Source organism: Lepidothrix coronata, unplaced genomic scaffold (assembly GCF_001604755.1).
Source record: "Lepidothrix coronata isolate B3197 unplaced genomic scaffold, Lepidothrix_coronata-1.0 Scaffold49, whole genome shotgun sequence".
In the NCBI taxonomy this organism is placed as follows: Eukaryota; Metazoa; Chordata; class Aves; order Passeriformes; family Pipridae; genus Lepidothrix; species Lepidothrix coronata.
The window spans coordinates 1123064-1140395 of NW_016690229.1; the positions used below are offsets into that span (position 1 = coordinate 1123064).

The 17332-nt window shown below is 43.2% G+C and overlaps 1 protein-coding gene across 3 annotated transcripts in view; it reads left to right on the forward strand.

Annotated features, from left to right (window-relative positions):
* The window catches only part of TSHZ2 (teashirt zinc finger homeobox 2), a 221442-nt gene that overhangs the window by 126989 nt on the left and 77121 nt on the right, over positions 1–17332 (forward strand). For 2 of the 3 annotated variants that reach the window (XM_017815275.1, XM_017815273.1), the window contains exon 2: positions 3867–7952. In XM_017815275.1, the coding sequence (XP_017670764.1) occupies positions 3867–6934 (3068 nt within the window). In that variant the 3' untranslated portion in view covers positions 6935–7952. Of the gene's footprint in view, positions 1–3866; positions 7953–17332 lie in introns of those variants that run through there. The other variant, XM_017815274.1, reaches the window with a different exon arrangement.

A 17332-nucleotide genomic window follows, 5' to 3' on the forward strand; every position in this document is an offset into this window, starting at 1 on the left:
TTTTAGACCCTTCCATTCAGAGTTTTTGCAGGTGTGTTAACTGGACTTGTTTTCTTTTAGCTCCTCTAATAGTGGAAATAGTCTAGAAATAGCTAAGAAAGTGTTTTCTATTAAAGAATAAAGAATCAGCTGTTTCTTGCAGCACCTTTTCCTCGAGAAGCAGCTTTCTGAAGTTACCCTGAATTCCATCACAAAAGCACAGAGCAAAATTAAAAAAACCCAAATAATTTAGAGTTGTATTTGTGATTATTATCCATATGAAAATATTCTCCTTACTGATGTCGTGATTTTGACTACTCTGTCTTGGGATCAATCACCACTAAACCAAATGCTGTGTTTCCATTTAAGAAGCCAGAAATTGCTTCCATTTGATGCTTTGAAGCTCCTGGGTTTTGTCCAGTCTTAATGATATTAAAATTTCACTTCTTCAGGAGTGCACGTTGCCCATCTTCCATCTGCCTGGGCCTGTTTACTTTGGTGGGGAAAATTCTCATCTGGGAAAAACGGGAAGCTATTCATCTGTTTATTGAGTTTGGATTCCTTTAATTTTAATTTTTTTTTTTTCCCTGCAAAACAGCTATGTACGAGCATCTCAGAGGTTTGGAATGTCAGAATAAGCCTGGGGGAGAACTGGTGGGAAGAGAACAGGTCACTCAACAATTTATTACACGGCCATCAGTACGACGTGCAAAATTTATGCTACTTATTACAGACTCTGCATTTAAAGCATCTGGGTGTACAGGCTTAAGACACCCTTTACTTTTAAGATAAATAATGCAAAGTCCACTTAAATTAATGTTGTTTCTGTTAACTAGCTGCATCACTTCAGATCAAACTTCATGTCCAATGAAATCTTACTAAAAAACCCTGTTGGAAGGACACGTTCATGTCTGGTACCTTGGTTGTCTTGTAGAACTGGTCTCCACTGTCCTTAAAATGCCCACAGCAATTTAAATCATTTACATAAACAGAAATGGTTTTACAAGCAGGATACTGAAATGCATTTTCAAAGCTGCCCAAACCCCTAAACCATTAAAACAGATGTGACTGCTGGTTTTGTGAAATTTTGATGGTGCTTTCTGGTAAGTTAAAAATCACAGAGTCACAGAATGGTTTGGCTTGAAAGGGACCTTAAAGACCATCCAGTTCCACCCCCTGCCACGGGCAGGGACACCTTCCACTAGCCCAGGTTGCTCCAAGCCCCGTCCAACCTGGCCTTGGACACTTCCAGGGATGAGGCAGCCACAGCTTCTCTGGGCAACCTGTGCCAGGGCCTCACCACCCTCACAGGGAACAATTTCTTCCCAATATCTCATCTAAATTTCCCCTCTTTCAGTCTGAAGCCATTCCCCTTTGTCCTGTCACTCCAGTTCCTGATGAAAAGTCCCTCTCCAGCTTCCCTGTAGACCTCTTTCAAATACTACAACTGGTTACTTTTACTACTTACATGAGATTGTGTCAGTATCTTACACGGAGAGAAAAAAAAGAGGATTTCTCAGCACAAGTTACTCTTCTGTAAAGGTTATAGTAAACATGTCAATGCCTAATTAAGCAGCAAATTTTATCTGTATTGTGGGGGATGTGCAGCTGTCTGGTACTTCTGCTTTTCCTAGTAAATCTTTTTAGAAGGACAAAGGATACTGTGAGAAAGAAATTACTGTGTGTATCTTCCGAAGGAAAAACTTCCCTTCTGGTGAAACACGGCTTAATAGCACTCAAAAAATTCATGCTGAAATGGAGAATCAGATTTGCACCGACCCAAAGGGTGTGAGAGCTCTTTGTTGCCTGTTTGGTCTGATTCCTTCCTTGGATTCCCTCCCTGGTTTCGTTGTGCTGTGCCTGGCACTGTGAGCCCTCCCCAGTGCAGCACCTCAGGCTGGACTGGGACCAGTCACTGCTCCTCTTGGGCAGGAGCTTCTGCCACCTCCCTGTCCTTCCCTTCTCCTTGTCCCTCTGAAAAACATAGGAGAAGGAGGAAGCAGGACCTGGTTATCAGGGAAAAAGTTTAGGGAGGAGGAAAAGTACTGAGCTCTCAGCACTGTCTTTGCTGCTGCTTCAGTCTGGCCACCTGGGGATGGGGCTTGAGGTGACCCAGCACACTCCTAAAAGGAGTATTTCTGAGTATTTAGCACTTCATATTTAATATTCAGCTTCTTTGCCGAAAGATCTGCTGGAGAGCACAGTGTTGCCACTACTCTGGGGTTATTATTTTATCGTGCTAAAGTGCTGCCCAGGCCATTTGCTGTTGTCTTTGGTTGTGAAGCTGTGTGGCACCACCCCTGCAATAAGCCAAGCCTGGCTCTGAGCCAGAGTGATCAGTGCAGCTCCTAAGCCCGTGGGAAGGGTGTAGGAAAGATGTCTCACGTGGGTTTCTTTGCCCATCCACAGAGAGCCATCATTTCCCTCTTCTTATGCTGCAGCCTCATCCAGGGAACGGTTCCTCTAGTTCTGATCTCTTTGGCTTGGTGGCAAATGTGTTGGAAGGGGTGAGATACACATGGAAATAGATTGGAAAACTGAAACACACTTCTGGAAAAGCTCTGGAAGGCTTTGCCCAGATGGTAATCAAAACATTTATACTGTTCCTGCCCATCCCTTTTGATTTGCTAAAAGGGTATCATTTGTTCAGGAGCACCAAATTCAAGGAAACAAAATGAGCCAGGTTCTTAAAGAGCCATAAAATGGCTTGTCTCAGAAAATGGGAAGGGATTGGATTTTAAATAAGTAGCATTTTTAGTCTAATTTAGAATATCCTGAGTTGGAAGGGACCCACAAGGATCATCGAAGTCCAGCTCCTTGTGCTCTCTGAGCTTTCAGGGTTCCCTTGCAACTACAACTACTAAAATTTTATTTTATTATTTTATTTTTTTTAAGGGTATCTTTGATTTGGGGGCTTAGTTTTGGGGGCCTTTTTAAATTTTTTTTTTTTTTTACATAATTACTTGATAGGAAAATCTAGATCTTAAGGAAACACACCAAAGCAGCCTGGAGAAAATTCATCAACCAATCTCCTGGGAAGACCTGACCTGCTGAAATTTTGATGAGAAAACCCCTCAAAAACCCAACACCTGAATTCCTTAATCAACTTCAAATTTACAGTTCTTCTAGTGTCAGGTTCATCTTAGTAATTAAATAGTTAATTTGTCAAAGAAAATCCTTCCAGATTTGTTTTATTTTTCCAGTTTTACCGTTAACTTTGGTTTTCCCCTCTCATATCTTAATACTCTGCTGTAACTTCCAAAGGTTCTTGCTCTGAAATTTGTGGATTTGTTTTCACTGAAGCGCAATTTGTTTTTATGCTACACAGTACATTACTTTTATAAACAAAAGAGTTGCACTTATGCCTATTAATGCTTTCATATCTTGTATTTTGACATATAAATTATTTGTGTATATTCTACAGTGCATTTTTAGGTGATCAAATGGCATAAGGTGACTGTACCTACATGATGCTCTGAACCAGGAATATTATGGCATCTATTTTTCTTCTTTTCCTTGCCAATTCCACCCTTTCTCTCACTGAGGCTAAAAACAATTTCACAGAATTGAAGCTTTTAGTATAAACTTTAAATACTTACATATGAATTTTCCAACTGTCCCATTACAGAACAGTTAGAATTATACTCCCCTGACAGGAAAATTATTAACTCGGGATCTCTGGCAGTTATAAAGAATTATGATCATCTGCCAACTGACTGCAGCAACCTTCACAAAAAGAGACATCATTGGCTTTTTTCACTTCCAGAACTAAGAGGGAACACAGTTGTAGATTAAAACAAAATCCAGTAAAGGAAACACATAGTGAAACTAGAAACTGGAGCATTCTCCTTTACCAGGTTATTTCATATATTGACATTACATTTCAGGTTATGTCCAAGAGGAAGATTTAAAGGAAGAGGAAGATATAAAGGAGGAGGAAGAAGACGATGACGACAACTCAACTGCTCAGCTCCAGGGCAGCAATGACACTGGCACGGATGAGGAACATGATGTGGGTCCTGAGCAGAAAGGGAACTTTAGCTTCCAGAACTCCCCTGTCAGTCACATATCCAACCAGGATGCAGAGAACGAATCACTGCTGAGTGATGGTAGTGACCATGTGGCAGATATTAAAAGCATTTGCTCTAGAGAGCCCCAGGACCCAAAATCCAGCACCCATCCCAAATCCCAGAGCGAAGCACACGACTGCATGGACAAAATGACAGCGGTCTATGCCAACATCCTGTCGGACTCTTACTGGACAGGCTTGGGGCTGGGTTTCAAGTTGTCCAACTCCGAGAAGCGGAGTTGCGACAACAGAAACGGAGGGAACAAAGCTGACTTTGATTGGCACCAAGACGCGCTGTCCAAAAGCTTGCAGCAGAACTTACCTTCCAGGCCCGTGTCCAAGCCCAACCTGTTCAGCTCGGTGCAGCTGTACAGGCAGAGCAGCAAGATGTGCGGGACGGTGTTCACGGGCGCCAGCCGGTTCCGCTGCCGGCAGTGCAGCGCCGCCTACGACACCCTGGTGGAGCTCACGGTCCACATGAACGAGACAGGCCACTACCAAGATGACAACCACAAAAAGGACAAGCACAGACCTACCAGCTACTCAAAGCCCCAGAAAAGGGCCTTCCAGGACATGGACAAGGAAGATGCACAAAAAGTTCTGAAGTGTATGTTCTGTGGTGACTCTTTTGATTCCCTTCAAGATCTGAGCGTTCATATGATCAAAACAAAACATTACCAAAAAGTGCCTTTGAAGGAGCCGGTACCAACCATTTCTTCCAAAATGGTCACTCCAGCAAAGAAACGCGTGTTTGATGTGAACAGGCCTTGCTCCCCCGACTCCACGACGGGGTCTTTCTCGGATACCTTTTCTCCTCAGAAGAACACGAACCTGCAGTTGTCATCCAACAACCGCTACGGGTACCAGAACGGTGCCAGCTACACGTGGCAGTTCGAGGCCTGCAAATCCCAGATTCTGAAGTGCATGGAATGTGGGAGTTCCCATGACACCTTGCAGCAGCTCACGACCCACATGATGGTCACGGGCCATTTCCTGAAAGTCACAAGTTCAGCTTCAAAGAAAGGAAAGCAGCTTGTTCTGGATCCTTTAGCTGTGGAAAAAATGCAATCGCTGTCTGAGGCACCAGCCAATGACAGCCCGGTTTCAAAATCGATCATTAAATCATCTGCAGAGTGCACAGCTCCCACCTCTGAACTGAAAAAGGAGAGTAAAAAAGATAAAGCTGATGATGCAAATAAAGATGAGAAAGCAGTAAAAACTGAGGAGTATGAAGACACTCTTCAGAAGCCACTGGATCCCACAATGAAATACCAGTACCTCCGAGAAGAGGATTTAGAAGATGGTTCAAAGGGTGGTGGGGACATTTTAAAGTCCTTGGAGAACACTGTCACAACAGCCATCAATAAAGCTCAAAATGGAGCTCCCAGCTGGAGTGCATACCCCAGCATCCACGCAGCCTACCAGCTCTCAGAGGGAGCTAAGCCATCTTTGCCAGTGGGATCCCAAGTGCTGCAAATCAGGCCCACAATGACCAATAAATTGAGGCCCATAGCACCTAAGTGGAAGGTGATGCCTCTGGTCCCTATCTCAGCAAACGTGGCCCAGTGCACTCAAGTGAAGAAGGAGGCTGATGACAAGGAGGAGGTGCAGAAGGACTTTGCTAAAGAGGGCGTCCAAGCTGAGCCGGCTCCACTCAGCCAGAGCGAGAGAGAACCTCTCCTCAAACCTGAAACCTCTGTGGAGCCAAAAAAGACAGAACCATGTCCCTTGAAAGAAGAAGACAAAATTAAAGAGGACAGTGGAAAAGAGAAACCAGTCCTCAAGGAGCCACCAGCAGCTTCTCTCAGCAATGGTTGTGCTGCCGCCAACCACTCCTCGGAGCTGCCTTGTGTCAACCCCCTCAGCGCGCTGCAGTCGGTGCTGAACAATCACTTGGGCAAAGCCACTGAGCCTTTACAGTCTCAGGCCAACTGCAGCCCCAGCTCTAGCACAATTTCTATGTTCCACAAAAGTAATCTAAATATGATGGAGAAGCCGGTTTTATCTCCTGCTCCAACCCCACCAAAGCCTGCCAGTGTATCCAGGCACTATTTGTTCGAAAACAATGATCAGCCTATTGACCTGACCAAATCCAAAGGCAAGAAAGCTGAGTCAGCCCAAGCACAATCTTGTACTTCTCCACCTCAAAAACATGCTCTGTCTGACATCGCCGACATGGTCAAAGTTCTTCCCAAAGCTACTACACCAAAACCTGCTGCATCTTCAAGGATCCCGTCCATGAAGTTGGAAATAGATGTCCGACGCTTCGAGGATGTCTCAGCAGAAGTCTCCACTCTGCATAAAAGGAAGGGCAGACAGTCAAACTGGAACCCTCAGCATCTTCTCATTTTGCAAGCTCAGTTTGCTTCCAGCCTCTTCCAGACATCTGAAGGTAAATATTTATTATCAGATCTAGGCCCGCAGGAGCGCATGCAGATTTCCAAATTCACTGGACTGTCGATGACCACCATCAGCCACTGGTTGGCAAATGTCAAGTATCAGCTTAGGAAAACCGGAGGAACAAAGTTTTTGAAAAACATGGACAAAGGACATCCAGTCTTTTATTGCAGCGACTGTGCATCTCAGTTCCGAACCCCATCTACCTACATTAGCCACTTAGAATCCCACCTAGGTTTCCAAATGAAAGACATGAACAGGCTGGCTGTGGAGCAGCAAACCAAGGTAGAGCAAGAAATCTCCAGAGTTTCAGTTCAAAGATCTCCTGAAACAATAGCTGGGGAAGAGGACACAGACTCTAAGTTCAAATGTAAGTTGTGCTGTCGGACATTTGCGAGCAAACATGCAGTAAAACTTCATCTAAGCAAAACACACAGCAAGTCACCAGAACACCATTCACAATTTGTAGCAGAAGTGGATGAAGAATAACTCTTAAGGTATGCATGCTCTATAGTGAGTTTTAATTTCATCGTTTTAAGGAGGCTCCATAAGAACTTCGTACTTTCTTAATGTAGGAAAACAGTATAAAATGCATAACGTGCTCCTGCGCCGTTAATCTAAGCACATGTACTTATCCATTTTATAGTGTTTTCAAGAAGAGAGCTTGGTAAATGCAGAACCACACTGCCCCATAGAGAAAAGTTGCTGCTTATTAATATGCTCAAAATAGCTGTTTTCCCAGTTCTCTTTTGTTTCTAAGAATAAATCATTTCACATCCGAATGCGGAATGCAAGGACTTAGTGCTACTCTTTGCAGTGAGAGTGGAAAAAAAAGCAGGTAAAGAGCACTGAAACCCAAAAGGTTATTACCTCTTTCAGTGCTGACAGACCAGTAAATCTGATTTTGGTGGGGAAAAAGAAGACAATTCAAAAGTCAAATTAGCAAAATCTCAATTATTCCAAGTTTCTCATAATCTCAAAGACAGCCTCGAAAATCTACCAATAACTCTGAAAAGTTCCTATCTAAAGTTCAGTTATTCTTCTGTTGATATTTGGATGTTCAGTTTTGTAAAATATTTTAATATTTTACACTTCCTTAAACACTTGCTACTGTGAGTGGCCTCTTTTGTCACATCATTTTAACCTCTCTCTCCATCACTCCTTTTTTAATCTTGAAGATGTTTGATTCTATTTTGCTTCATGTTGGTGGGAGTCAATCCATAAACATCGCTGACTTCAGTGCAAGTTTGGGTATAACCTGGGGGGGTTAAAGCTTAATTGAAAAAGCAGCGAGATTTTTTACAAGCTTAATATTTCCAAGCCCTGTTAGTAGGATACTTCTACATTAGTGTTGCTATTTTTTGCTGAAAGATACACCAGTTGCCACAACCAATGTTTATAACATGTAATGTAATATTCAGATGACACACCATTTTTTGCATTTTTAATTTTACTTGATTCACAAACTTGAATATTCTTGATTTAAATAAATATGCAGAACATCAACCTAAAGTCCAAATAGAAGTTTTTTGTTCTAACGGGGTTTTTTTCCAGGAAGGCTCTGTTTAGTCATTCCCAGCAATTCCTCCAGCAGACTCAGGCTCTGCTTCTGTTCACAGAATAATCATGTGCAGATTCAGGGCTTCTCCAACGTGTTCATTACTTGATTAACATCGGGAAAATGAATTCGTCAGATGGTCAAAATTAAAGATGTGTTGTGAGTTTTCACTGATCCCCCAGTTATTGTGGCCATTCTCTGGCTAATTGAGGGTGCAGGGGCTGAATACCCGTTTGTGTGGAGCTCTCCCATGTGTTGCCTGCAAATATTCATGAAGCTTTAGGAAACACTTTCTGTGGACAGAGCCAGCACGAGGACTCTGCGTCACTTAAGCTCCATTAAAAAGGCTACTTTTGAATAATTTAAACCACTAATCAAAGGGTTACTTTGGGATGGGTAATAGAAGCTATTACTGTGGAGTACAACGTCAGTGTTCAAGTGCAATAAGATTTAAGTTTTGCATACATCTTGTACGTGCTGTCTGCACTGGAATGGATTTATTTCTGCATATTTTAGCTGTCTTACTCAAAAGGAGTTTGCTTTCCAAACAGGCCTAATACCCTCCAGTTTCTGTTTTGGCATTTAACCCAGCATTAGGACTCAACAAATAAATGTTCCTTGTTTAGCTGGCCATTCAAAATCAACACACCTGACAAAATACCAGAGAGATTGGGCAGAAAAACACAGACCACACTTTATTTCCTTCCCCATCAGTTAGTGATTATTAAGACTCTGCCATTCATAGTCTTCACACAGGAGATATTAGAGCAAACCAATAATTTGGGTACTATCAAACAAAAGCTGTCTGCCAAATATATTAATACAACAGTTATTTGGGCACATTCATGGCTTAATACATGACAAAGGGTTCAGATTTGGTCTTAAAAGCACTGTGTTATTACTGAGAGGCAAACCAAACACCCACCTCTACAAACACATTGCTGAGCATGTGAGGAACAAATACACAGGGGGGGAGAAGTCTCCAAGGGAAAAAAAAAAAAAAAAGTGTGGTTTCTGCATTGTAATAACCTGCACACAGACATATTATTCAGCTGATGTGTAACTACATAAATAAGGTACTGTCCTTCCTGCCTCTGGATACCGAGAAATTGCTGTCCTCTTAATACTCATCCATTTCTAATTTATATCGAGATGCAGGTTGTATCTTACCTTCGGAAAAATATATTTAAATTGCAATGGCAGAGTGATAGCACTGTTATCTGGAGCTATAATTTCAGTTGGTATGCATGATAGCACAAATTGTCTGAAATGATGGGGTATTTGGGATGGCATTGTAAAGATTTTATTACAGTTTCGGAGCCGTGAGCCTCCTGAAGTTCTCACTGGGTTGGGAGTGGGGAGGCCAGAGTTTATTCAGATGGATTCTTCCTGAGATCTGCAAGGAGACTAAATCAAATCACAGGGATTTTCAGGGTTTACTTACCCTTACCATGTTATTTTTTGAGATCCAGTAGACATTTGAATAATAACCTAGAGGAGAGCACAGTATTTAGAAACAAGGAATATGAAGCTGAGATCCTTAAAACACACATAAGAGTTTGTGTTTCCTTCTTCTAGGCAATACCGTGGTGAAATAAAAATAAAAATAGAGAATATATATTGAAATGAATGGAAATAAAACAGTGGAAAGAGTACCCGAAGTATAAAAATACATAAAGTACTTTATATTTCAACAGCATTTACTATTAGATGTTATATTTTCAAATGTTAGCTATCATTAAAAATATAAATGAATAATCTGGGTTAGTACTGTAGAAAAATGTGTTATGTATATGGATTTATTTTTAAGACCTCTGTGAGGCTGTTTGTAAGAAATTTGCTATAAATTCTTCTTAAATGTAAAGACATATATATCTATTTTATATTCATCTTTGGTGTTTTCTTGAATTCCTCTAACTGATATGGGTTTAGTAATATAAAGTAAGATTATGTGTAATATACAACAATCAGACATCTCCATTCTCTTTCATTTAACCCACTTCAAATTTGTTTTTATTGCTATTCTTCAAAGAAAACCCATAAACATTAGGGAACATGGCTTTAATTAGAAGTAATTTGTATGTTGACTTCTACCTTTGAAGAGCATTTATTCTTTTTTTTCAACTAAATTAGAATTTTTATGTTTTTCTGAGGAAAAAGGCAAGGCGGAATTGTATTTTTCACTTCAGAGTCAGGTGAGATTGGCTCGAAACTGGGCTCTAACTGAGGCTTTCTGTGGCCTTAGCTACTACTTTTTACAGAAATAAGTCTCTATAAAGTCAAATTTACCAACCTGATGGGGGAGATTTCTGTTTCAAAAGACCCCGATAGGCAAACAGGCAGCTACCTGAGATGAACCAATTTGAAAGTAAGGCCGCTGCAAAACTAAAAAAAAAATGAGTCATAATGATAAACAGTTTTTCTCTCCGTTTCCTCCTTTGTCTTTTTTTAACCATCAAGTTTAAAGCTTCTCCGGCACTTTTTTTTTTTCCCCCCTACTTTATAGGAGACAACTGACATTCTGTGGTAAATGGAAGAAAGAGCAGAGCAGAACTGAAAATCCTCTAATGCACTGACACTAACTTGCCCTCTATTGTTGAAAATGAGCAGGCAATCATGATTGTTCATCAAATGGCTCCTAATGCAGTTAAAGCATTCAGCTATAATTTCTCCTTGCATTTATAATTACTGTCATAGACTGCACACCTCAGTGAGCAGATTAAAGCTATAAACTATTTAGCCGTAGCTTTAAGATGAGGAACTTGATTTGTCTGGCAGCAGTTATTTGTTAGAGAGCTTGACACTTCACATAAAAATGACTCAACTTGATGAAGAACAATGCAGTTTAAGCAATGCAGTGATTTTAAATCAGTCATTATACCACGCCCTGTAAGAATTGCAAAGCAATTTGTTAAATGATATATAGGACACGTAGATAACTGTATGTGTTAAGTATACCAAAATAGAAGATTTTTTTTTCCTTCTGTGGATTTTATTTTCTCATCCCTCTGAAGCAGCAGGAGCTGCTCTGAACATCAGATTCCACTATTAGCCAATGTGGGTGTTACGTGGTCAAGGACAATTGCTGAATTAGTAGCCCAACATTATATTTTAGAGAATTTAGTTCGCTCTGCAAATTTCATTTCTTCTTAGCAACAAATATTAAAAGCTGAGAGAGCCTCTCAGGAGAATGAGCCATGCTGGGATGTGGCTGCCTGCACTGGTTCCACCACAGTTCTGTGAGCAGGATTTACCAGCCAAGCCAAGGCTTGTGCTCACCACATTATCAGCCAGAAAAAAAGGCTTCATCGCGTGGAATTCTTGAGTATTCAGTTCAGGTGGAACTTTTCTGACATCAACCCTTTGGAAAATGGTGGCTTCTCAATGGCAAAAACATTCTGTGGGGAAGTCTCATTTTCAAATAGACTTTTGCTGGGATCAACTGGGTAAAATAGCTGAGTACCATGAAGGAGAGGAGGCAGAGGCAGGAAAAGGAACAGATTGGCCTTTCTGCCACTGTCAGCAAGGATCTACCTCCAACCCATCAGTCCTCCCTCAAAACAGTCCTGTTCTGGTGAAGCCTCACTTTCCCCAATCCTTTGAAATTTTTCACTCTTTCCCCAGAGTGGTAGATCAGGATGGTTTTTTTTTTTAATTGAACATTTTTAAATCTTCGAAATTTTCCTAGATAGCAACTTTTCAATCCAGCCACTGTCCTTGTAAAACCAGTAATAGTGTGTTCCTGGCTTCCTTGAGAGCAGGGTCAGGCCACATGATACATCAGACTGTGCCAGCACAGATATATCTGGGCAGATTTACTGGCTTTTTATGAATACTACAGGTTGCTATTAAGATTAATATTATTTAACATTGCATTAGAGCTTCCAGCCCACTGGGTCAACCCCTTTTTGTTCCTGGGCTCAGCATAAGCACATTGTATATGACAGCTCCAAGGCAGGAACTCTGCTGCTCTCAAGGAAACAGCAACTTTTAAGTATTTCAACCAGATTTTAACTGACCTTGAATAGCACCTACCTCCTCTAGCATTCAGTATTCATAAGGATATCAAAATCTTGCCTTCTCCTTACTGTGCCTGATATTATTAAATGCTACAGCCTTCATAATCTATAGCAGAACATTTTTACCCAGTGAGATTTCAAAGGAAGGGTACCTGAGTCCTATTTATACATTTTACACTTCAGCAATCAAATCACAAAGATCAATAGCAAAAGGAAAAGACATGAGCAGTATCCAGCCCTGCAAAGCACCTTTCAATAAAAATAATGTAATTTAGCAGGATGATCACTCAGTGCAAATATGATGGAGCACAGATGGAAAATGAGGAAAATTATAGATATGGCTTTATGGGAGGAGGAAAGGAGGAAGAGATTTTTCACTATTTATTGGGATAATGAACAGATAATTCATGATTATTAAGATGTAGTCTTCAGGCCTCATTCTGCCATCTCTTCCCATCTCCATTCAGAGCTGGGTGTGTTTGTGCATCCAGACAGGTCCACAGGAGGGAGGATCAGCCTTTGCATTGGCTTTCACACCTCAGAGGGGTCAGGCAGGATCTGCACCAGGGCAGCTCCAACTCAGGGCCTGCCAGAGCAGGGATGAGGCAGAACACACAGAGCTCGGGTCTCACACGGGACGGGGTTTCTTTCCCAAGAGCATCTCACCTCCGGGAAGGGGCAGCAGTCCCTGAGTCTCCAGCCTGTGAGAACATTAAGACACCACACAAGGCAGCAAAATCACAGCCCTGGGTGAGCCAAGGACTGATGCTCTTCCTGCCTCTCCCAGTGTCTGGAGAATCCCGTTTTCCCAAGCTCTCACTGAGGTGGCAGGAAAGGTCTCCTGCCAGAGGGATCCTGCTCTGGGTGCAGTGCTGGCTCCGTGGGCTCTCTTTCCCGGCAGATGGACTCCCGGGATGACTTGGCTGTGGGACATGGCAGAGCCCGGGCAGCCCGGAGGAGCACGGACCGGGAATCAGCCGCTTCAGTGCAGGGAAGGAGGGAGACGGGGCCAGCCAGGGACTTGTCCGTTGTAGTAAATTTACACAATCCCTTTATTAAAACAAACCAGTTCCTCCTCCCCTCCAAAATCCCTCCCTGCCAGCACTCAGAGCCAGCTCTGCTGCCGGGGGTCAGCTCATGCAGGACTGGGGGAGGGAGGGGTGGGAGTGGAGGAGGTTGTCATGTCTAATGAATACCCTGAATGTATCGAGATATATATTTTTTTCATTTCAGAAAAGGTTCCATTAAGAGGGAGACAGCCCTAACATGTGCTTTGGCCCCTCATCAGATTTATGAGTATTTGCTCTGCTCTTTAATAGGAAACTCTGCAGCAACTGCCACCTTGCCTGCTCTCCCTGAGATACACAGTGGCTTCTCGGGGAAATGCACTTCATTATTAATGTGAATTTGTACGTTTTTATGACACTGCTTGGGGGAAGGGGCAGGCAGAGATTTCCTGGTGATATATGCTCATTTCTAACCATTTATTGTCCCAGACAATTGAAGAACAATGATAAACATTGTTAGAGAAAGTGGAGGGTGCTGCAGTGACATTTTTGAAAGGAAAGGAGAGGTGGCTGGAGTGGCTCTGATGTGGTTGTTCCCTCCACTCCACCTCCTCCAGCAGCTGCCTTGGACCAAGCAGCAGAGTGGTCTGTGCAGGGCAGGTTCTGCCTCCCTTCACCAGCCTTTCCTCAGGCCAGCCAAGACCATTTGCTCAGTGCTGTTCTACAGCAGAGGGGATGTGGAAGAAGGAGAAGGAAATCATCCTTTGGGAAGCCTGTCCTGCAGAGGATTCCAGGCCTCAGAGTGAATGGATGCTCAGCATTTCCATGCCCCTGCACTCCAGCAATCTCTTTTTGATTTGTTATCAAGTGACCAGCATGGAAACTGTGCACACAGCAAGGCAAGGCAAACAGGAGGAGAAAGGAGAGGACACAGGGACATGGTTTACCAGGGCGTTCTCAGCATCTCCAGCTTCCCTTTCTACAGCCACACTCACCCATGATTAACACAACTGCACAACAGCTCCAGCAGGGCATGGAAATGCTGGGTTTGGGCTGCACTGGAGAACCAAAAGAGCCTCCAAGCTCACCCAAAACAGAGAGATCAGAAAGGCCATGACTCCACGTGCTCTTTTGTTCCCCTTTGCTCCTGCTCTCCCAGGAGCTCTGCACCGTCTGCTGAAGGTCGGGCCCATATTCCACCGCCTCAAGCTCCAAAAGCCCCTGTGCTTGAGGGAGCCTTCCTGCCCCCCCGGGACATTCCCTCCCTGCATCACTGCCAGGCTGAGCTTTCTCTGTGCCTGTAGCCTCCAGCTATAAGTGAACGAGTGCCATGTTTTGTGTTCATGTTCTATTCCCTAGTCCTGAGTCTGCACAAGGCTTTGTACCAGGAGATGTGCCAGACAGCTGAACACTGCAAAGACTTTTGTTATGACATTTTTCTGCTTTTCTCAGAAAGCTGAATAGTAGTGAGATAAGAACACCAGAAAAGCCATATAGGGTTAGGCCAGCAGTCCCTGTGTCCATCCTGTCTCTGACCATGAGTAGTGTGAGGGAATAACAGGACAGACATGTGGTGCCATTCCCAGAACACCCTCCCAGCCTCCAGTATACAGTCCAGGCACTCCTTCAGCTGGAGAACATGATTTTATCCCTGCACCCAGAGCTGCAGAGAACATGCAAGGAGCCTTTCTGAGAGCTACAGAAAATTGGGCACCACACAGGGCCTGTTGGGGTGAGCTCTGCAGGTGCCTGTCCCGAGGCAGGGATGTACAAACCAGCCCTGGCAGTCAGAGCAGTGCTGAGCCTTCACACTTGCTCTTTGCACATGGCTAAGGAAGGAATCACACCCAGAGGTGATCTCAAAGCCCCAGTCCTAAGGGCAGCCCACTTTATTCCATTGTCTGTTTGGTTTTCCCTGGAAGTTTCCCATGGCACAATGAAAATGCCACTCAAAGGATTTCTGTCTGCACTGTGTGCAGAGCAGGACTAGCAGTCTCACTGCAGAGCTCAGCCAAGCACGGACCAGTAATTCAGAGGAGGCAAAGCAGCTTGTTCTGTTGCACATGAAATACCAGTTCGATCCCTTTGGGGTTTGCTTTCAGCTTTTCTCAACCTCCAAAGCACTCTGTGTGCAGACAGAAGTGGTTTTGCCCTCTCCTCCTGGAGAACTGATGAAACTCCAATGTGAACCTGCTGTTTGCACAGTCATTTAATGAAAACTCACAAACACTCCTTATTTCTGAAAACCCCCAAGTTTGAATCACAAACCCCAGAGATTACTGACAGTGTCTCAGTCCAGGTAACCCTGGTGTGGTGCTCAGCTGCTGGTTGAGATCTCCATCACACAGCTCCATCTCTCCACTTCTCTCTTATGTCAAACCAAGGTTTGGAAAAACCTTTCTGCCCAGTTCCCTGACTGCCTCTGCCACTCCCCATGTGCTCTCTGTAGCCATCAGTCAGTACTCCAAGCACAGCTAGGGCTACACACCAACTGTGTTTCTGGGGGGCAAGACAAGCTGCTGGCACTGATCACGCTTGGAACTGCGTCCTCAGGGCTACCAACCTCCTTTACAGGGCCACTAAAGAGACTGGCATTGCCTTTTACCCACCCCGTGGTCTACATCCCAAGGGATATTAAGAAGAGTCCCTCTGGGATATGACAATACCCCAGTCCCTCTGGGATGTGACAGTGCTGGGGGCTGTTTCTACCTGTGTTCATGTGAAGTGAACACGCTGCTCTTCCACCAGAGAAGGGCGAAGTCAACCCTTCCTTCCTGCCCTCTCAGCCCTCAGGGAAGCTCACCCTGCACTAGACATGCACACACAGGCTGTGGGTGGGCTTCCAGTTCAGTAACTCACTTCCCTCCATAATCCCATGGAGCCCTAATACGCTGGCCTTGGTTTTTTTATGGAGCAAGACCCAAGTTTGTCATCCAGACAAAAAAACTATGAGGGAGGTAATTCTGTTTATTTGATGGGTGTTTTTAAAACATTGTCTGTGCTCCCAGGAATTATGTGGTGGCCTTCTTCTGTAAATCACGAATGCACAAAAACAATAATTCTCAGTATTTTTCCAAAGAGATTAGGGTGAAAGTTCCTACATTCATATTTCACGTCTGGAAAAAAATATCAACGCGAGTGATAAGTATAGTCAAAATGAGTGTAAAAGCACACCCTGTCATTTGTTTTCCATGTGCCATATGTTTTCTGAATCCTGCACCTCCCACATACAAATCTCATGCAATAATGTGGGGTGCACACATTACTCAGGATTATTTAGTTAGGCCCTGCCTATATGGAGGGAATTCACTCAGACAAAGTCAAGCCACTGTGCTTTGTTTTGCTTTTTTTGCTTATTCTGGAGTCATAGAGTAGAAAATTAAAGATCCCACTGTGCCAGGCGTCATGTCATTTGGTTTTAATTTAATTCATCTCTTCGATTCTCCCTGTTTCTCCTTTTCTTTGAGTATCATCAGTAGGTGGTCCGAGCATCAACCAGAAGATTTACTGGCAAGACTAAATGTAGGAATGCTACGAACACATTGTTTTTCCGATATGATTTAATGACCTTTTTGGCATTCCCGGGGCTGCTGAAATCTTCCATAATAATTCCCTTTGGCAGTCAGAGCTCCTGTTGATCAGGTGAAAGCTGATGCAAATGTCAAATGTCAATAAATTTGTAATCCATAAATGTAATATTTGATGCTGGAGTGAGACCATTAACCAAAGTGCAGCAGGAGACACTGAAGAGATGAGCTGCATCTTATTGTGAACACAAAGAGACAGGAAAGGAATGCCACATCCAAAACCTCTCCATAGCCAAGCTGTTTTCCTTTTCCATGCTCCCTGTTCTCCCTGCATGTTTTCTGAATAGCTGAGCTTTGCCAGAAGTGGGGTTTATGGTTTGCATTTGGCAGAGCGAGTCGGGTGATGCAGGTTCTGTCCCTTGTTCTGTTCCTGACTCATCGTGTGAGGCTGGAATTTAACTTCTTTGTTTTTAAAGGAGCTCTTTACAGTTCAGAGGTTCCAGAGGCTTCAGAGTTTGATCCTGGAAATGATTAGTTATGCAAGATACTCCAGTAAATTAATGAGACCACTTATATAACTTAGGTGTTGCAGGAATGAGTCATGACTCACTTCTAGTTTTAAGATGCTTTGAAAAGGACGAGCCATGTATGAAGCCTGATTTTATATACAATAAAGACATAAGAACAATCACATCATTTCCCAGAGGATTTTCTTAAGGACCCTCCACTTTGACCTTTGGCTCTGCAAAGCTCCAGTTTGTTTGACATTGAAAAAA